This window comes from Mustelus asterias, chromosome 17, assembly GCF_964213995.1.
Source record: "Mustelus asterias chromosome 17, sMusAst1.hap1.1, whole genome shotgun sequence".
Taxonomy (NCBI): Eukaryota; Metazoa; Chordata; class Chondrichthyes; order Carcharhiniformes; family Triakidae; genus Mustelus; species Mustelus asterias.
In genome coordinates, this window is record NC_135817.1 from 16,723,478 (window position 1) to 16,745,408 (window position 21,931).

The following is a 21,931-nucleotide window of genomic DNA, read 5'->3' on the forward strand; positions in this document are numbered from 1 at the left end:
GTTGGTACGTTGGTGTCCTACTAAACCATTTAGTTCCACCTCATATTGTCCCTATTGTCCTAGATTTTGTTCAGCACCTGGAATTAATTTTAATTTTACATCTTTCTGCTGACATATCAGTTCAAAATACTAGCCTTAGATACATTCCCCTCACCCTCAAACTGAATGTAAAATTGAATCATATTATGATCACTGATACCTGGGGGCATGGGGTCATTCTGAGGCTATTACTTCTATCTTGTTGTACAACACCAGTTCAGGTATACTTTCCTCTCTCCTCTTGTCTTTAATACCACATTCCCCCACCCACATTTGATCCCTGAATTAGTTTAAAATCCTCTCTATTTCCCTAGTTATGTGATTCGGAAGAGCACTGGTCCCAGCTTGGTTCAAGTGCAGACCATCCCAGTGGTACAGCCTCCACTTTCCCCAGTACTGGTGCTAGTGCACCACAAATCCAGAATCCACTTCTCCCACACCAGTCTTTGAGCCATACATTCATTTCTCTAATCTTATTTACCTATGCCAAATTGTGCATAGTCAAATAATCCAGCGATATTTACCTTTGAGGTTCTGCTTCTTAATTTGGTCCTTTGCCCCACACACTGACTATGGAGAATCTCTTTCCTTGTTCTGCCTATGTCATTGGTACTTACATTGACCACAACTACTGGTCCCTGTCCCACCGCAAGCTCCTTTCCAGCCCTGAGTAGATATTCCGAACCCTGGTGCCAGGCAGGCAGCAATAATCTTCTGGACTCTCATTCTTTGCTATAGAGAACTGTTAATTCTCCTCATTATACTGCCCCCTACTACTACATTCCTGTTTACTCAGCTGCTTGAACAGCTTCCTGTACCATGGTGCCAAGGGCCAGCCTGCTCACCCACCTCGCAGACCTTCCTTTCGTCTACATCAGTTGTGAGCACCTCAAACCGTTTGATAATTGCAAAGTCAAAGACTGTCTGCTTGGTCCCTTTACCTGCCTTGCTCAAGGTCACTCACCACTCACTGGAACAGAGACTCTTTTCCAAGAGGTGAGACTGTCTCCTGGAACTAAGTGTCCAGGTGTTTCACCCCCTCTTGTGCTTACACATTCTGCAGACATTATAACTCATGCTATTTAGTTAATTTAGTTACTTTCTTAATTGACTTTGTAATATTGAATAATAGGAATTATTCAATTTACTGTGCTTAAGTGCAAGTACCACTTACTGCTGCAAGTTGCATGCTCTTTAGACGTGTATGGGTTTCAGGTATTTATTTTAATTATTTTTTATTATATTTTAAAGTTTCAGTTCTTTTAATTGATACAGACACACCTTGCTGTGAATCCTCCTGCTCCCTCCTCACTGATTTTAAACAGTGTAGCTCCTGGCTCCCTCCTTGCTGATTTTAAACAGCGAAGCTCCTGGCTCTCTCCTCGCAGACTTTAAACATTGAAGCTTTGTCTAACACGATCAAGGAGAGCATTAGTGATTTCCTTGCACATGCCAAAAAATGGCTATAGTTGTAAAGTCAGAGTGATTTAAAGGGTATTTGGTTTGAAATAAATCTTGCTACCAGTTTAAGGAGTTAGACCTTGAATTTAGTTCGTAATCTATAAATCCAAGCAAGTTCTACACATGACTGTCAACTGGTGTTCCCCGTCATTATAGTAAATTGAATAGTTATTGTGCAGATTTAAATGAAGAAAAAGTAGTTGCAGTCCTGCTGAGGGTGTACTGCAGAATGCTTGTTGCTGTAGCTCAATAAGTTTCTGATGTCGACTGAGGAACTCTGTGGAGGGCGATCTGCTTCCCTGGGAGATGGGGAAGAAAGGAAGAGATGGTGGAGGAGAAAGAGCTTCCTTCAGAGGAAGGTCGGAAACACTGAAATGTGTTGGATGGAATGTTGACCTCAGGCGGGAATGTTGACCTCAGACCAATGGATGACAAACTGGCAGGCCATATCTGTTCAAACCATTCCTGTGCATCTTTCTGTTGGCCGTTCACCAAGTGTACTGCCATTTGCCCTCTGTCTGCCATAGGAATGGTAAGGAAACGCAAGAAAATTCTTTGAAAATATAAGTTTTCAATTTGGGATTAACAAATCTTATTACCACTGAATAAAAATTGTAATTCCCAACAAAATGTGCCATGTTGGGTGCAATCTGTTCCATCTGTCAGAATGAGTTCTATCTAAGGATAAAGTCCTATTCTGTGGAATCGTAGGATTTACACAAATGTTCCTATATGTACTGAGGTTCTGGACTATTAACAGCAAATTTTGTGCATGCTCGTCATCAAATGTTTTGTTTGGAGAAAGAAGAGCTGGTCAGCTTGTCTGTAATCTCTCTCTGGACCTCACTAAATTTGTGTCTTTATTTGCCATGTGTATCAATTGCTGTGTGTAACTTTGCATTTGTGGTGCTGAATTGTTATTTGTGAAATAACTGCATAAATATAATACAATATTTTATACAATATTTTAGATTAATATTAATTGGTTTATTGCCCTCAACTAAATAGGCAGTGCAATATTGCACAGGTTAGTTCTTTAAAAAAATGTCTTCATATACAATGTAGTCCATCCTGCCAGTGTGATCTAGGTCCAGAGCACACACGTGTGTGTATATATAATTGATACAAGCACATGACTCAGTGTACTATATATCCTGATTGTGGTTAATTGGTCATGCAAACTTCTGGGGAAAATATAATCTTTTTAGATGTCCTCTAAGTTAAAGCTAAAAGTTTGATTTACCTTGGGTAACTTTTTTTAGTATCAAGGGAGCAAAATAAATCCGAATTTGTTGTTGCCTTGGAGTTGTTCATGCTTGATTAATCACAAGTGCTAAAATTGGTATTGCAGAGATGATAGATTATGAAGATGTGTTGACAACATTCTAAACTATTCAATTAAATTATGACCACATGCTTTCATGGGGTGGTGCGTGTTCATATTTCAAAGACACGGCTAAATCGTTGTATCCTGTATGGAAATGGGAACTTGTAATATACAGATTGTGTTCAGGCCAAGTAGCAGTGAGAGACTCACAGGCAATTATTTCTTCATTGTACAGAATCACAATGGGAAAAGCCTGAAGGGTTCCAAGAGAGCTCAAACTTTGTGCAGAGTGAAGTTGCACAACAGGTACATTGTTGGTTTGCATTTGCCTACCACATCATTGAGGGCTTTTATATCTGTGGGCCATAAATACGCTTTATTAACCATTATTTTGTAAATGTTCCCTCCAGCAGACACTGTCCTGTGCTTGCTGGCAGGGGCAATTAGTTTGAAGTAAGTGCACTCCTTCAAAAAAAACCTGAAACTGATCTATTTTATAGTCCAATCTAATCATACAATGGAATCTTTGGCCATTTATAAGGTTTGAGCTGGCAGTGTTCTGGCAAAACTACAAACATTTTACTTCTTTGATTCTGTTTATTTAACTGTATTCTGAACTAATTTTGTGTTGTGCCTTTGTATATTGAAAATGACGCTGGTACATCACCTGAGACGTGGTGGCGTGTTTTGCTTCAATGCTTGTTGAGAATTTGGTGCATGTGCAGTTTCCAGATGAGAATTCTCACTGGTTTTTAAGGATTGTAATGACACAGCCTGAAAGGGTGGAACTGAAGGTCCTTTCATCCCTACTGGTACAGGAATGAGTGTCGGGTATCGACCTGGGTTCAGTGAGATCACTTGACTTGCTGCTCACTCTCCTTCGGGTGAGAAGTTGTATGTTGTGACCTCCTTTGCCAAAGTGCACAAAAGTTTTCACACACATTTGTAAATTTATTACAGCTGGATTCTCATGAAGATGAGCATTTTGTATTCCAGTTTCTTTGGATGTCAGTGTAGAACCACATACAAAGGACACATCTATTTTTTAGTTGCTTAAAGGATAAGCAGTTACATGATGTTCTAAAAGCCTCGAGACCCATAATGTTAAATTGCATTATTTTGTTTATAAAGTAAGGTGAGGAGGATCAATATCTTGTGCAGTCACCTTTTCCCACGAGACACTAAACCAAGTTCAACCTGTTGTATTGACGCAAAAGATTCTGTGGTACTTTTTAAAGAATTATGGGCTGATTTCCTGGTCCCTTGACTGTTTTTACTTCTGAGCCGACGATGCCAAAACCTCATTGCCATTAGTGGGATTTTGCTATGCACAGTTTGGCTGTAATGTTTCTGTATATTACAACAATGACACTTCTTCAAAATCAATTTATTGGCTATGATGCACTTTGAATATTCTTAGCAATATGCACCTTGTCTCATTTTAATCCAGTTCTGCACTCGTTATTGTTCCATCTTATCAGATCAGCTTTGCCCTATTTCAAAAACAAGAATGCCATGCCAATTGGCACCAGGGATCTCAAGATCATTAGAATTTCGTAACCTTTCAGCGACTTAAAAATAAGCATGTTCTTCTTTTGCATTGGAGGTTGTGATGCACTTCCCTGATTGCGGTGCTGAAGAAACCCAGCCACCTTTGTGGAGTCTGGTTCACCACAGCACTGATGACAGAGTTGTGATGGTTGTTGTGGTCTTGTGCAGAAGCCACGGTCAAACAGCACGAATGGTATGCGGTATCCTGAGATGCTGTTCAAGTTGCAATGTTGTGAAAATAATTGGGACAAAGCAAACTGATGCAACTGGAGCTGGTTACACTTCGCAATAGTTGATTAACTCAGTATCAGACTAAATTTAAAATCTAATTAGCATGTTCTGTGTAGATATGAGAGAAGAATGAATGAACTAACAATTCCAAGATCAATTGATGATGCAAAAACTTAGAAAGCTCTGTCTGCAGTTCCAGTAATGTACCTTGCCTCACTGTTTGCATAATTGCGTTCTTATCAGGACCTTTCAGCCTCTTCATGGGTAGAAGGACTTACTCCAGAGGGCTGCACCTACTATTACAATGTCATAACAAAAGGTATGTATAGCGAACATGGTTATGTTCCAGTGTATGGATATCAATGTTGTCCCAGTTTCAATTTTGCTGACTGAAGTTCTAGATTACCGTATGACTTCTGCTTTCAGTTTAATTTTTACTATGGTAGCTACTTCTGTTCTGTTTTTGTAGGCCAGGCTTCAGATAGGCAAGGAAACCCATCATAAGGTTTCAGTCTCTGAACCAAGCTACTGAGAAATCTATACGGGTAGAGTTTCTATATGTCTAGTGCACATTGTCTTCCCATAGAAACTTACCCAAGTGCACAAAGAGTACGTGCAGCTTGGTCCAACAAGGGCAGCAGGATGCACTGATATTGCTGGAATTTAACCAGCTTATTGCTGCACACCTTCATAGTAAATATTCTGCTTCCTGTGCAGCTAAGATCAGTCTAGTTGTTGAGACACTGGCTTGCAGGATTACCTGGAGCCAAGAGAAAAGATACCCAGTCTTTAAGTAACTGGTTCCAATAATGAGCCTGAGTCAGTCATCCCCAGTACCCTAGGGTACAGCAGACCTGCTTGCTTTCAAGTATCTGAGTGAAAGGTGTGTCGTGATTAGCTGACTTGTTTCAAGACCTTGGTCACAAGGCTACTTGGTGTCCTGGCAGACCCTTTATGTCTGTTACTATTTATACTCTGCAATAAAAGTTTCATTTTATGGCACTTCTCAGAATCACGATGGGAAAAGCCAGATGGCTTCATCTCTGCCAGTGAATGCTCAGCTACAGCTGTTAAGAATGAGATTGAGCCCGAGGTGTCCTCTGCAGCCTCTGGTTCCAAAGAACACACAACTGTGAAAGTGACTGAAAAAAACTCTGATGGTAAGGAAGAACAGGTGTCCACGGACACAGAAGCTACCGATCCACACCAGGAAACAACCATCCCCCTCCAAGTAAGTTGCCATTTTTAATATATTACCTCAACCTTAACAGAACTTGGTGTTTAACCGTCCTTGGGGCTTGTAAGGGGGACAGCTGTATACTTGTTTACACTTGCATGCAACCTAGGAGTATGGGCTGGTTGTGTATGTATTCAACCTCTTAATGCTAAACCCACTGGTATTTTTTTAAAAAGCATATCGGAGGGCAAGCGGGGAGGGGATGTGGAGAGAGGAGATGACGGTGTAGTGGTAATGTAATTGGACTGATAACCCAGAGACCCACGCCTGGTTAAAGTCCCAAGGCAGCTGATGGAATTTAAATTCAGTTAATAAATCTGAAATATATATCTAGTCTCAGTCTTGGTCACCATGACAATTACCATTGAGTGTTGTAAAAAAAAATCTGGCTCATTAATATCCTTTAAAGAAGAAAATCTGCTGTCCTTACCCGGTCTGGCCTACATGTGATTCCAGTTCCACAGTAATGTAGGTGACTGCCCTCTGAAATGGCCGAGCAAGCCACTCCGTTTCAAGAGGATGGGCAATGTCCGCGTCTCACAAATACATTTATAGAATCGTAGAACCATTACAACACAAGCCAAATAGCCGCCTCCTGTCATCTTGTGCCAGTACTTTGCAGGAAAACCTTGCCTAGTTCCCTGCCTTATCCTGCAGATTCTTTTCTTTCCAGATAATTTTTCAATTTTGAATTTGCTACCACTGCACTCTCATGTGTGCATTCCAGACCCAAACCGCTCGCTGTGTAAAAATACTTTTCTTCTTGCTTCTTTTGTTTCTTTTGCCAGTCACCTTAAATCAGAGTCTTCTGGTTCACTTGCCTTCCACCAATAGGAAGAGTTTCTCCCTAACTACTCTGTCCAGACTGATCATAATTTTGAACATCTCTATCATAGAATCCCGACAGTGCAGAAGGAAGCCATTCGGCCCATCGAGTCTGCACAGATCACAATCCCACCCAGCCCTTATCCCCATAACCCTGCTAACCTCCTGACACTAAGGGGAAATTTAGCATGGCCAATTAACCTAACCTGCACATCTTTGGAGTGTGGGAGGAAACCGGAGCACCTGGAGGAAACCCACGCTGACACAGAGAGAATGTGCAAACTCCACACAGACAGTGACCCAAGCCGGGAATCAAACCTGGGTCCCTGGCGCCGTGAGGTAGCAGTGCTAGCCACTGTGCCACCCTTGTGCCATCATGCTGCCCCATATCTTCCCTCTCCAAGAACAGCCCAGCCTCTCCAATCTGTCCACTTAATGAAGTTTCTCATCCCTGGAATCATTCTCGTGAACCTTTTCTTCACCCTTCCTAATGCCTTCACATCTTGCTAAAGTGTGGTGTCCAGAACTGCACACAGTACTTAAGCTGTCGTCGAACCAGTGTTTTATACAGGTTTAACATAACTACCTTGATCACCTTGTGCTAACAATCCATCCATCTTGTTAGGAATGCTGCATTCACTGAGTTAAAAAGCCTTTCGTTCTGTCTTTTTACCATTTTTCACTACTCTGATCCTATTTGCTGATGCATTCTTATGTTTATGTACACTGCTCCTTCCTGTCACATAAGAACTAGGAGCAGGGGTAGGCAATTCAGCCCCTCGAGCCTGCTCCCCCATTCAATATGATCACGGCTAATCTCATCTTGGCCTCATTTTCCCCAGCATGGTAGCACAGTGGTTAGCACTGCTGCTTCACAGCTCCAGGGTCCTGGGTTCGATTCCCGGCTTGGGTCACTGTCTGTGTGGAGTTTGCACATTCTCCTCGTGTCTGCATGGGTTTCCTCCGGGTGCTCCGGTTTCCTCCCACAGTCCAAAGATGTGCGGGTTAGGTTGATTGGCCATGATAAAATTGCCCCTTAGTGTCCTGAGATGCATAGGTTAGAGGGATTAGTGGGTAAATATGTAGGGATAAGGGGGTAGGGGCAGGGTGGGATTGTGGTTGGTGCAGACTCGATGGGCCAAATGGCCTCTTTCTGCACTGTAGGGCTTCTATGCACCTTCCTGCCCACTCCCCATAACCCTTCATCCTGTTACTAATTAAAAACCTATCTACCACCTCATTTGTTTAGTGTTCTGGCATCCACTGCACTGTGAGAGAACTCCACAGATTCACAACCCTTTGAATTCCTAATTTCTGTCACCCCTTAGCTTTAAACTATGGCCTGTTGTTCTAGAATGTCTAATAAATGAAAACAATCCACCCTATGTCTACCCTGTCAATCCCCTTTGGCAACTTAAATACCTCAATTAGATCTCCTCTCATTCTTTTAAACTCCAGCGAGTATTGGCCTAAACTGCTCAATCTCTCTTCATAAGACAAGTCCTTCATCCCTAGAATTAATCTAGTGAACCTTCTCTGAACCACCTCTAGTGCATTTATGTCCTTAAGGGGACCAAAACTGTGCACAGTCCTTCAAATGCGGCCTCACCAATGCCCTCGCACTCTGGTTATCATTCCCTGGATCACTCCTCTGCATTATTGCCTTGTCCGTGAACCACGTTCTACCCACCCCCCCCCCCCCCTCCCCCCAGCTATTAAGGTTAAAACCCTTTCTACTGCCCCAGTTGTACAATTCACCCAGACACCAATCACAGCATGTTTCAAGTGAAGGTCATCCTGTATGCAAATATGAAGAGATGTATGCGGTCTAATTAGTGTTGGGCAAAGGCCAAGTGGAACCTAAATACATTTGCATGACAAGTTTCCAGTTTCTTGTATTACAATCCATGTACAATTACCATTTTCACATTATCCAATCTTGCGCTTAAATCTGAAGTGATCCACTTTGGTAGGAAGAACGAGGAGAGGCAATTGTACTTTAAAAAGTACAATTCTGAAGTGGGTGCAGAGCCAAGATTGAGAAAGCAGTTAATAAAGCGTACAGGATGCTGGGGTTTATAAATTGGGGTATAAGAGTACAAAAGCAAGGTGATCTTATTGAAAAATAAGATTCTGAGGGGCTTGACAGGGTGGATGCAGGGAGGATGTTTCTCCTCATTGGGGAATCTAGAACAAGGAGGTACAGTTTTAAAATAAGAGATCTCCCATTTATGAAGGAGATGAGAAGATGGTCTGTGGAATTCTCTTTCCCAGAGAGCAGTGGAAGCTGATTTTTGATTGACGAGGGAGTTGAGATACAGTGAGACTGGTCATGATCTTGCTAAATGGCAGACAGGAAAGGTCACATGGCCTACTCATAATCCCTATGTTCTTATGTGGTAATGAGTTCACATTCCACCTCTTGAATAGATAAGTTTCTTCTGAATTTCTTATCGGATCTATTAGTGACCATTTTGTATTTATGGCTCCTAGTTTTGGACTCTGCAAACATAGAAGCATCTCTACCTTACGGATTACCTTCATAATTTTAAATAGCTCTATCAGGTTATCTCTGGGTCTTTATTTTAAAGAGAAGAGCTCCAGCCTTTATCGGTCTTTCCTATTGTACCTTCAACTTTTTGGTATCATTCTTGCAGAACTTTGCAATATTCATCATGGTCAAACCAAGGTTCTTTACAAGTTTAATGCATCTTCTCTGCTTTTGGATTTTATTTCTCTAACAACGAGACCCAGTTTTTGTTTGCATCTTTATGGTTTGTTAACCTGTATTGCTACGTTTAATGATTTATGAATTTACTCCTCTACCCCATGTATAATCTGACTTTGTAAATAGTATGTGACCTTGTTCCTCCTCCTAAAATGCATCACCTCACACTTGCCTTATACAGATAACCCCTGTTTGAAGCATTTTTGGTTTGGCATGGTTACTGTGCAAGCTTACTCTTTTTTTAAAAACAGGTTGTCTTTTACCTCTGTCTCCCCTGACCTTCCTGTTCACTGTTTCGCACCCCACCCCATCTTCTTCCAAGCCTTTGCTCATAGCATGGGTTAAGGAGAGGGAACTGCCGAACAGGAGGCTCAGGGGAAGGTTAGGCTGGGTGGCGAGAGGTAAGTGGAAAGATAAGTTGGGAGGATTTTTGGGTCAGTTGTATGTTTAAGGCAGTTAATAGGTTTTGAAAGTAAAAGTTGCAGATCAGGAACATAACTTATCCTTATAATAAGTTTTCCTATGGGAAAGTGAGTTTAGCAAGCCATTTTTTAGAAACACATTAGGAGTATTAAAAAACAATAACTTACTGAAATTAATTTGCCATTTATACACCTATTCTGCAAGTTTGTTTGTTCCTTGTATTTTTTTTTTATCAGCTTAACTGTACCCTCTGTTTTGGTGTCATCTGCACCTCTCCCATTGAATAACTATTAAACTCCTACACTGTTTTCAGTTTCACAGTGAGGTTGTTATCCACTTGTGTCCCCTGATTTCACACACTAATCTTTGTCACGACCTCACTACAGGGCACCTTATCAAAGTCGATGTATATTTCATCTCCCACATTACCTTTATCCACCTACTGTTACTACTTTAAAGAATTCAGTAAGGTTAGGTTGGTCAAGCTTAACTTTCCCTTTTGAAATCCACACTGATAACTCGTATATTTTTGGCTTCTAGATCCTTTTCTGTTACAACTGTGAAAGATTTTCACTATCTTTCCATCAGCGACAGTAACAGTTCTCTAGTGCCCTGGATTTGTACCATCTCCCTTTTTGAATATAGTCGCAACATTATAACTATCAGTCTGGCACGATTCCTTTCCATCCTCTGCTCTTTTTATCTTTTTCGGGATTGTATCATTGAGACAGAGTTTTATCCTCTCTAAATTTACCTAGTTTATTAAGTATCTCCCAGCTGTTTAAAATATATTTTTGGTCTCCTCTTCTAATGTTATATTCACCTTGCTAGTTAGTATTCCTGGTTAAAAACTGAGGCAAAATAACTTTCACATTTTGATCATTTCAAAGAACAAAGAACAATACAGCACAGGAAGAGGCCCTTCGGCCCTCCAAGCCCGTGCCGCTCCCTGGTCCAAACTAGACCATTCACTGTCGTTACCTGTGAGCAATGTGCCTCTGTGCTGTGTGGCAATAGTTCCTGTGTAGGCTAAGCAAAATTGGCCCCTTTTTAAGGTACTGGGTGTGCGGCTATAAAAAAAGTTTAAAGGACCCAGGCACCTAAATGATTCGTCCACACACACAAAATAAAAATTAGAGGGGCTGCTTGCTGCCTGTGGGTTTACCTTGTGCATCCCTTAGTGCCCTTATCCCGATCTTAATTTTTATGTTGTTTATGTCTATAAAATGCATTACAGTTTTAATATTTTTGATATTTGTAATTCATCTTTGCATTCCTTTTTTCCACTTTTAACTTTGTATTCCTTTTTTGCCATCTTCTCTGTTGACTCTGTACATAGCATAGGCCATTTTTTTCATCTTAAATTCTGCCCTCGACTCTATTTAGTTTTTTGTTTTCGTAGAATATATTTCTTCTGACCCCCACTGATCTTGTATTATATATTTCCCATTTCTGTTGATATCTTTTTCTAATTTACCTTCCATTCTCTCCCCTCATCAGTTTTTTCCCCCCAATTTCTTGCTTCAGAATTCCTTGCTTATGATTCATTCATTGTTGTGATCACTATTGCCCACGCACTGTGCCTACTTCCCTTAGCTATTGTTGTTCATTTCCCATGATTTGGCCCAACCATGATTCCTTGCTTGTTAGGCTTCTTGCATATATATTGAGAATGTTACTCCAGGACTCTCAAAAACCGCTATTCACTTTTCTCCTTTTCAGTACCTCCTCTTGCCACTTTATTTGGGTGTAGTTGAAATCCCTCATGGTTATTCTATATCTTTTATTCATTTGATGGATTTGCCTGTATATCTCTCCCTCCATTTCCCTTCCTCTTTTAGCAAGTCTGTGATTTACTCCTATTAGTATGATTGGTCCCTCATTACCCATTATCTCCATATACGTGGATGTTTTCTAATTCCGTTGTTTTTGACCTTTTCTTTTCTACTGTTGTTATCTCTGTTAGTACAGCTATCCCTTCCCGTCTTTTTTTTATTCATTCATGGGACATGGGCGTCACTGGCTGGCCAGCATTTGTTGTCCATCCCTAGTTGCCCGAGGGCAGTTGAGAGTCAACCACATTGCTGTGGTTCTGGACTCACATGTAGGCCAGACCAAGTAAGGACGGCAGATTTCTTTCCCTAAAGGACATTAGTGAACCAGATGGGTTTTTCCAGGGTTTCATGGTCATCAGTATACTCTTAGTTCCCGATATTTTTTATTGAATTGAATTTCCACCATCTGCCATGGCGGGATTTGAACCCGGGTCCCCAGAACATTAGCTGAGTTTCTGGATTAATAGTCTAGCAATAATACCATTAGACCATTGCCTCCCTTCCTTCCCTAACCTTTCTAAATACATTTATCTTTCAGTATTTAACCCTCAGTCCTGTCCTTTATGCATCCTTGTTTCAGATGTCCTGACTACATTTGGTTTCTTGTAATGAATTATTGCCTCTAGTTGCCCCATTTGTTTTGAATCATATACACATTGTCATACAGACAAACTAGTTTATTTCTAGGATTGGTCCTTTGTTTCAGTGCCATTTTTAAACGGTCTACTGTAATACAAGAGACCTGAATAGTCCTTAACTGTTGAAATATCCTTTGGTTGTAGAAAATAACCTGTGTGTTCAAAGATTTTAGTTAAATATGATGTGTTCCAGCAGGAAAGTGATCCAGGTGATGGCAGTGAAGTGAAGGCTCCTGGAGAAATGCACGACACACAAGAAGAAAACAATTTGCCCCAAAATGAGCCCCAAGAAGAAGCGAAGAATGCTGTAATTAAAAGGAAAGTAAACCCATATGGAGAATGGGAAACTATAAAAGAGGAGGAGGAGTGAGTATCTAACCACCTACCTAAATCTCTCTCCCAATATCAAACACTTAGAAAGAAAGTTAAATTTCCACTGTTTATTAATCTGTTAATCACTTTTTGTGAATTCTAAGGCCACAGCATGTATTCTTGCTTGATTCAATTTTCCCTCATGCGCCAGTAAATTTGACTTTTTAAAGGGGCCATATCTGATCATTCAGTTAAACGTGTTAAACTCCTAGTCACATGCAGTGTTCTTTCTCTGTTGAGCTGCATAACAGTTCATCAAGTGCGTTTATCCTGAGGTTTACTGTCGATCTAACCCATGAGCAAAGAACTGGTAAACTCGCATGACAGGAAATTAGCAGACAACAGCCAAGCCTGACATGATTAATTAGGTGGAATTAGCAGCTGAAATCCACCTATCACAGTTCCTGGAGTCTGAAGCAATGTCAACATTTGTCTTTCCTGTAACATGTTCACCGAACCTTTGACTCACTGCTTCCCACAACTTGCTGCTTCCCTCCCTGACCCTTGCAGCCCCTCTGCCTTAGAGTCATAGAGGTTTACAGCATGGAAACAGGCACTTCGGCCCAACTTGCCCATGTCGCCCTTTTTTTTTAAACTCCTAAGATAATCCCAAATGCCCGCATTTGGCCCATATCCCTCTGTACCCATCTTACCCATGTAACTGTCTAAATGCTTTTTAAAAGACAAAATTGTACCCGCCTCTACTACTACCTCTGGTAGCCTGTTCCAGACACTCACCACCCTCTGCGTGAAAAAATTGTCCTTCTGGACACTTTTGTATCTCTCCCCTCTCACCTTAAACCTATGCCCTCTAGTTTTAGACTCCCCTACCTTTGGGAAAAGATATTGACTATCTAGCTGATCTATGCCCCTCATTATTTTATAGACCTCTATAAGGTCACCCCTCAGCCTTCTAGACTCCAGAGAAAAAAGTCCCAGTCTATCCAGCCTCTCCTTATAACTCAAACCATCAAGTCCCGGTAGCATCCTAGTAAATCTTTTCTGCACTCTTTCTAGTTTAATAATATCCTTTCTATAATAGGGTGACCAGAACTGTACACAGTACTCCAAGTGTGGCCTTACCAATGTCTTGTACAACTTCAACAAGACGTCCCAACTCCTGTATTCAATGTTCTGACCGATGAAACCAAGCATGCTGAATGCCTTCTTCACCACTCTGTCCACCTGTGACTCCACTTTCAAGGAGCTATGAACATGTACCCTAGATCTCTTTGTTCTGTAACTCTCCCCAATACCCTTCCATTAACTGAGTAAGTCCTGCCCTGGTTCAGTCTGCCAAAATGTATCACCTCGCATTTATCTAAATTAAACTCCATCTGCCATTCGTCAGCCCACTGGCCCAATTGATCAGGATTCCGTTGCAATCGGAGATAACTTTCTTCACTATCCACTACACTACCAATCTTGGCGTCATCTGCAAACTTACTAACCATGCCTCCTATATTCTCATCCAAATCATTAATATAAATGACAAGTAACAGTGGACCCAGCACTGATCCCTGAGGCACACCGCTGGTCACAGGCCTCCAGTTTAAAAAACAACCCTCTACAACCACCCTCTGGCTTCGTTTAGATACCTCATCCTGGATGCCATAGATTTAACCTTATGCAACAACCTACCATGCGGTACCTTGTCAAAGGCCTTGCTAAAGTCCATGTAGACAACATCAACTGCACTGTCCTCATCTACCTTCTTGGTTACCCCTTCAAAAAACTTGCCCTCTCTCGAGTCCTGGCTCACAGTGCGGGTTCAGGAGGGGGGCGGCAAGTGGGAGGGTTGGAGAGGAAGGTGGCGATCAGGAGGGTGAGGGAGAGGAGGGGAGGGTCAGAATGGGAAAGTGACCAGCTGGAGGGTCAGGAAGGGAGGCAGCAAGTGGGAGGGAGGCATCGAATTGGGAATGGCAGTGAGCTGAAGGCTGAAGTGGTGAACACAAGCCAAATTGAAAGACTAATAAGTTATTAGGAGTTAGAGGACCATTGGGCCTGTTAATATTTTGTTGTAGTCGGTCTTGTGTGGTTATTAAAGGAAGATTGATCCTAAAGCTATTGGACACATTAAAAACACGGGGGCATTTCTGGTGAGTTTGTAGGAAGGTTTGGTTTTCAAGCTAGCTCTCCAAATGATAATGTACCGTAAGAAGTCTCACAACACCAGGTTAAAGTCCAACAGGTTTATTTGGTATCACAAGCTTTCGGAGGGCTGCTCCTTCATCAGGTGCGTGGAGAGTTGGGTTCACAAACGGGGCATATATAGACAAAGACTCATTAAATCATAATGCAAAAAGTTATTTTAAGATTATATTATGAGACATTTTAAACCTTACCTCTCCCCAATTGACTTTCGTATGCATTGTGGGAGACCATTTATTTTAAAATGAAGTGGTTTATTGCTTACAATTTATGGATTTTTAGTCTGAAAACGTTTGGTGAAATAAATGCCACCTTTTTCTCCAAGAAATACCTCAAGTCATTTTCCCATCTGGAATTCTATTCTCTTTTCACCACAAAACTCTGTTCCCAGTTCCCAGATTTAGTTTCCCCATTCAAATCACCTAATTTACAGGGACACTTTGGACTGGGTTTTCTCTTGGGAGCCCAATTTTGCGGCTTGAAAACTGCACTTCCGATAGGTGTGTTACTTAGCTGGGGATTGTTGTCTTTTCCGCAGGGTTCAGGTTTGCAGTGCAGTTTGCAAGTGGCGAGTCAGCACGGCTGATGAGAAGGCCTGTCCTCAGAATTTGGAGGCCCCTTTAGCCTTAATTCTTACCCCTCTCAGCACTTGAGAGACATTTGGAAGTGTGAAAGAATTTTATACTCCCCTTTCTGAATGTTCCCTACTCCTCAGCAGACTTTCCGTTTTCTTCACAAACTTTCAAACTTGTTGTGCTTTTAATGGGCTTCAAAACTTCGCCACCATTATCACCCATTTAAAATGAGGAACCTGACTTCAACAGTGAGGGAGATGTGTGTTTTGCACACTAGGCATTCCTGGCCCACAAAAAGGCCAGGTCAGGAATGTGGAGGAAGCATCAGATTTTCTCCCAAAAAAATTACTTTGGCCATACATGCACCAAAGATCACCTCCAAATCCAGATGGAAATTCGGCCCCATGTCACTCAACTTTCACCCTTCTGTTCGCAAGACCCGACCATCAAATTCAGAGAAATTTTACCTGTGCCTGGTGATGTGAAGAAATTACTGAGTTACTTCCTCTCTATTCATAGTTGTTTTAATTTTAAAAAACTCAGTAAGCTGAAAAAATAAGTTGTCTTTTGCACATTTTCTATCAGTTCAAAAGGCTTCGTTCTTTCTATTTTGAGCTTGCCTTGTCGAGGGACATTACGACTAATTCAACATTTCTTCTGTCAAATGACTAAAATACAAAAACTAACAATTACCCCATATGTTTGCTCGTGTAGTGGTTATGGGACTGAACTCAAAACCTTGAGGTTGCGAGTTCAAATTCCACCATGGTAAATTTGGAATTGAATTCAGTAAATCTGGTAATTTGTGGACCGTCTGGGTGTAGATGTTCTATGTCTATGGTTGTGGGTGGTATTCTTTCTTCCATGCCTATTGTAACTTTTAAAAAATATTTATTACATACAGGATTTTGTTTCTGCTGGTGGCACACATCTGCATATTACCTTATCAGTGCACATAACAAAATTGGTTCTGCACATAGCTGGAAAAATATTAGAGAGAACATTGAACAAGATGGAAAAAAATTCGAGGGAACATAGATCAAAATGAACAAGTCGTGATCATTCCATCTGGGAGAACAATGGATGGCATTCCTTGAGATTTACAATGTACAGGACACTGCTAATACATTGTTGCCTCTGTGCTTCTTGCTACTGCGGATGTGCTTCCAAAAAATTGCCATCTCCTGAAGAGGAGTTGACCAGTTACCTTAAACAAGGTTGTAATTGGGGCCAAAAAAACTCCACATTTTTGGCTTTAAATGCCAATGTCAAGTAAACTTGCAGCATATTGGGATCCTGGCAACTCAACATGCCATTGGTATACCTAGCTCCTGTGGCTCTTGCCAGGCATCTAAAGACCTTTGTGGCTGTAGAGCACATCATAATGTCAGAAATGTGTGCATAGGAGATTGGGGAAGGAGAATAGGGGACAATATTGAAAAAAGTGATCAGAAAGAAGTGTGATCATGTCACATTACAGCAGGATAAAGTTCCTTTAGCTGCATGAGTGAATTCATCACAGATGGCAAATGGTTATGATTTGGATAATGTTTTTCAGGAAAACCAGGTGAAAATTATAAGGATAAAATTGTCTTATTAGATTATTAGAGTAGTTGATGTGTTGGGATTAGCCATGGGTCAGTTCAAAGAATCATACCCATTCAGAAGCACACTCACCTCTGTGGGTCTGTGTGAGTTTCCTCTGGGTGCCCTGGTTTCCTGCCACAGTCCAAAGATGTGCAGGTTATGTGGATTGGCTAGGCTAAATTGCCCCTTAGTGCCCAAAGATGTGTCGGTTAGATGGATTAATCATGGTCAACGTGTGGGGTTACGGGGATAGGGTGAGGGGGAGGGTAAGATGCTTTGTCAGCGTTGGTGCAGACTTGTTGGACCAAATGACCACCTCCTGCATTGTTAGGGATTCTATAATTCTAAATTGACTCCCACTTTTCCTACATTACGCAGTTGCTACATTTCAAAAGTATTTAATTGGCTGTAAAGTGCTTTGGAATATCCTAAGAATGTGAAAGGTTTACAATTCTGACTACCATGCCTGCAGTATTGATGTTAAATGTGTATTGATCTGCTTATCTAAACTTTTGCCTTTTTTTTCCAGAGAGCAGATCGACTTGCAGTTACCGACAGTTGACTACCCGGCAACAGCAGTGATTGACATAAAGCACGAGCTTAAAGTCAAATTTAAACAAAAAGAAATCACTTCCCTGAGGGATGATGCAGGCGGAGAGACAGTATTTAAAAAAAGGAAGCTTGAAAATGGCAAATCCAGAAACCTACGGCAGAAAGGGAATGATAACTGAATGTCACCAAAATGCAGTTCAAAAATATGTTCAGTGCTATTTGTTCTTGATCGCTGTAGTAAATAAATTTGTCTAGATTTTCAACTCATGAAGGCCTTGTTTGTGTAAAATACTGCATTTTTAAAAAAAGTTTTTTTAAATGTATGGCTTAGAACAAAGCTCGCAAGTTGAGTAAGCGTGCAAAATCTTGCAAAACATAGTATTTCTGTGACCATTTTTATTAGACTCATTTAGATTTGTGACTGGTTTGACAGCAGCATTTACTGCATCTGTCTTGGTCATTCTTTTGTTAAGGCGTTAAGTTTTTTTTGTACTAAAAGAAAATAATGTATGCTCTGACAGCCTATATTTATGCATTAAATGGAGCTCTGTGGAGTGTATTCTAGATTTAATGATCCTTTGAGCATCAGTGCATCTTTACATAAAGTCATTACGGAAAGCTGTTTAAAGCATTTTTGCACAATTACTTGTGTATGTGAAGATAATGCTGTTAAAAATAAAGTTATGAAGTGTGCCCACTGATTGAGATTTTATTGAGTGCTTACATGTTGGAGTGTCATCAGATCCTTCAATCCTGCTTTACTGCACCATTAGTTAAAATCCAAGTCCAGCTGTTGGAATATTGCAGTGAAAGTGCAGCTGAAAAGGCTTTACTATCCAGCAGTTCTGAGGGGGGGCTTCCTGACAGCTAGAGGCATGTTGTTGATGGCAGTTTCTGTAGCCCACATTGGTTTGACTGAAGGAGGAATAGCCTTGGTGCGAGAATGTTGAAAAATATGGAGATGGGGAATAAGAATGGAATCAGCATTGTGATCTGATTATATTGAATTGTAGCTCATCTCCATCTCTGCCTCAGCTTATCTGATGACCCCCTTCATCCATGCATTTGTTACTGCTAAGAGTTGATGATTACTATGCTCTCCTGACTGGTCTCCCATTTGCACCCCTTTTAAATATGAACTCATCTAAAACTCTGCTGCCTGTTGCTTAATTTGCACCTAGTCCTATTTAAAGTTACATTAGCTCTGGCTCAACTCTGTATAGTGAAATTCCCATTCTTATTTTTCAATCCCTCCCATTGTTTTTACCCTCTCTGTCTTGTAATCTTTTCCAACCCTGTAAAATACCAGAGCTCCTCCAGTTCTGGCCTATTACATGTCACCAGTTTTGATTGTTCCACCATTGTTAACTGTGCCTCCAGAATTCCCTCCCTGTCTCTCTCTACTCTAAACCCACTTCTGACCTAAGTTATCATCCTGTCCTAATATCTGTGGCTCAGCATCAAATTTTGTTAACCTCCTGTGGGGCACTTTGGAACTTTTTACTATGTTATAGGTGTAAGTAATAATATAACAGTGGCTTGCATTTACATGATGCTTGTTAACATAGTGAAATGTCCTTTAGTGTGCTTTACAGATGCATGGTAAAAAGGAGTCTCCAAGCCAAAAGGAGATTTTGGCACAACTGTGCCAGCAATGCACTTAAACGGCCGAAAAATGAAAATTGTGAGATTGGGAAATCACCCTAAAGATTAAATGACCTTAAAACAAAACATTAAGCATGGCAACATAAAATTAGGATTTACTGTATATAGTACAAATCTACTTTTCACGACTTCTCATTATGTGTCTGTATAATATTTACTTTGGGGCCATTGCTTCCTTGAAGTACGAATGGAAAGTTGATTGGGGAGTGCGTGTATAGTTGGATGTTGGGTAGTAAGTGTGTGGAAGGAAGTAAATAGTGGGAAGTGAGTTCAAGTGTGTAAGTGGCAAGAAAAGCAACGGCTATGACAACGGGTACAACTCTGAGCCCCCTGATGCTTGTCACAGTAATTTATGCTCCTCTTCCCCCTCTGATTTCTATTTTTGTCTGCATATACTGTTCCAGTGAAGCTCAATGTAAGCTCCATCTTACTACAAGGAGTAAGCATTGACTTCAGGCTTCAACCACAACTTCATTTTCAACTCTGCTTTAATTCTAAAGGGTCAGAATTAACAACCCTATGAAAAGATAGTCTTCACAGAAATTGCTGCCAAAAGCCTGCAAAATTGATAAAAATAAAATGAATTAAAGTAATTTTTGGTTTAATACTCCTGAGAATTAGAAATTGTTGGGAAAAACAAGAACTACTGTACAGGTAAGCTGGTGCAAGATTGCTGACATGGTTGCCATATTCTCAAAGTTTAATGGCTCCATAAACAAATAGCCACATTTAGCATTTCTGCCCAGCAACAGTGGTCAAAATGAAACTAGTTTTTACTTGCATCCCAACCAGCAAGAGCCATCTAAAATGGTGGCAGGTCTGGCACTACTGTGGGTTAGAGCCTCAAGAGGAGGTGGAAGAAATCAAGTGCCGGTCACATTGCTATCCTGATCACAACCCTTGTCCCATCTTCACATTGAGGATAACCTCAATCAATTGATCATTTTGAGGTTGTCACAGCAACCAAGTATCTTGTAGCCAAATTTGGGAGATGGTGTAGTAATGTCACAGACTAGAAATCTAGAGGCCCAGGCTAAAGATCTGGGGACATGGGTTCAAGCAATGACATTGGAATTTTAAAAACTAGTCTCCATAATGGTGACTATGAAATCATTGTTGTAAATACCCATCTAATTTGCTAATATTCTTTAGAGAAGGAAATCTGCGGTCCTCACCTGGGTTGGCCCATATGTGACTCTATACCTACCACAATGTGGTTGACTTTTAAATACTCTCTGAGATGGCCTGGCTAGCCACTCAGTTATATCAAACCACTGAAGTTTAAAATCAAAGGATGAAATCAAACGGGCTACCCGGATCATCCCAGGTACCAGAAATGACTGGTAATCTCAGCCCTGCTGACCCAACAAAGTCCTCCTTTTGAACATCTGGGGGCTTGTGCCAAAACTGGGAAAGCTGTTCCACAGTCTAGCCAAGCAATGATTTGACTACTCATACTCAGAATCATACTTTACAGATGATGTCCTAGACACCACTATCACCATCCTTGGTTATGTCCTGTTCCACCAGCAGGACAGCCCCATCAGAGGTAGTGGTATAGTGGTAAACAGTTAGGAGAGAGTTGTCCTGAAAGTACTTAACATGTACTCTGGACCCCATGAAGCAACCGGTTCAAACATTGCCAAAGAAACCTCCTGCTGATTACCACATACCACCCCATTCTGTTGATGAATCAGTGCTCCTCCATTTTGAACACGACTTAGGAGGAAGCACTGAGGGTGGCAAGGGCTACAGAATGTACTTTGCGTGGGGGACTTCAATGTCCATCACCAAGAGTGCTCAGTAATACCACCACAGACCGAGCTGGCTGGGTCCTAAAGAACATTGCTGCTAGACTGGGACAGCAGCAGGTGGCGAGGGAACCAATAAAATGGAAAAAGCTGCTATGCCTCATCCTCACCAGGTGATGGTATTGGTAAGAGTGACCACCGCACAATCCTCGTCCCATCTTCACACTGAGGATAACCTCCATCATATTGTGTGACACTATCACTGTGCTAAATGGGGCAGATTTCAAACAGATCTAGTAACCCAAGACTGGTATCCATGAGACGCTGTGGGCCATTAGCAGCAGCAGAATTATACTCAACCACCATCTGTAACCTCATGGCCCTGCATATCCCACACATTATCATTTACCATCAAGCTACGGGCTCAGCCCTGGTTCAATGAAGAATGCAGGAATGCATGCCAGGAGCAACACCTCCTAACTCCCCAAAACCAGTCCACCATCTACAAGGCACGAGTCAGGACAGTGATGGAATACTCTCCACTTGCCTGGATGAGTACAGCTCCAACAACACTCAATAGGATGAACACCATCCAGGACAAAGCACCCCCACTTGATTGGTACCCCATCCATAAACATTCACTTCCTCCACTTGATTTGATTTATTGTCACATGTATTGGGGTACAGTGAAAAGTATCGTTTCTTGCACACTATACAAAGCATACTATTCATAGAATACATAGGGGAGAAGGAAAGGAGAAGGTGCAGAATATGGTGTTACAGTCATAGCTAGGGTGTAGAGAAAGATCAACTTAATATTAGATCTATTCAAAAGTCTGATGGCAGCAGGGAAGAAACTGTTCTTGAGTCAGTTGGTACGTGATCTCAGACTTTTGTATCTTTTTCCCAATGGAAGAAGGTGGAAGACAGTATGTCTGGGGTGCATGGGGTCCTTGATTATGCTGGCTGCTTCTCCAAGGCAG

At 41.3% G+C, this 21,931-nt stretch overlaps 1 protein-coding gene across 1 annotated transcript in view; it reads left to right on the top strand.

Annotated features, from left to right (window-relative positions):
* Window positions 1-18,225, top strand: part of wbp4 (WW domain binding protein 4) — a 56,662-nt gene extending 38,437 nt beyond the window's left edge. Inside the window, exons 6-10 of the mRNA XM_078232081.1 lie at window positions 3,063-3,133; window positions 4,853-4,928; window positions 5,620-5,840; window positions 12,489-12,661; window positions 17,510-18,225. Of these exons, the coding sequence (XP_078088207.1) occupies window positions 3,063-3,133; window positions 4,853-4,928; window positions 5,620-5,840; window positions 12,489-12,661; window positions 17,510-17,711 (743 nt within the window). The 3' untranslated portion in view covers window positions 17,712-18,225. The remainder of the gene's footprint in view (window positions 1-3,062; window positions 3,134-4,852; window positions 4,929-5,619; window positions 5,841-12,488; window positions 12,662-17,509) is intronic.
* The last annotated feature ends 3,706 nt before the right edge of the window (window positions 18,226-21,931 follow it).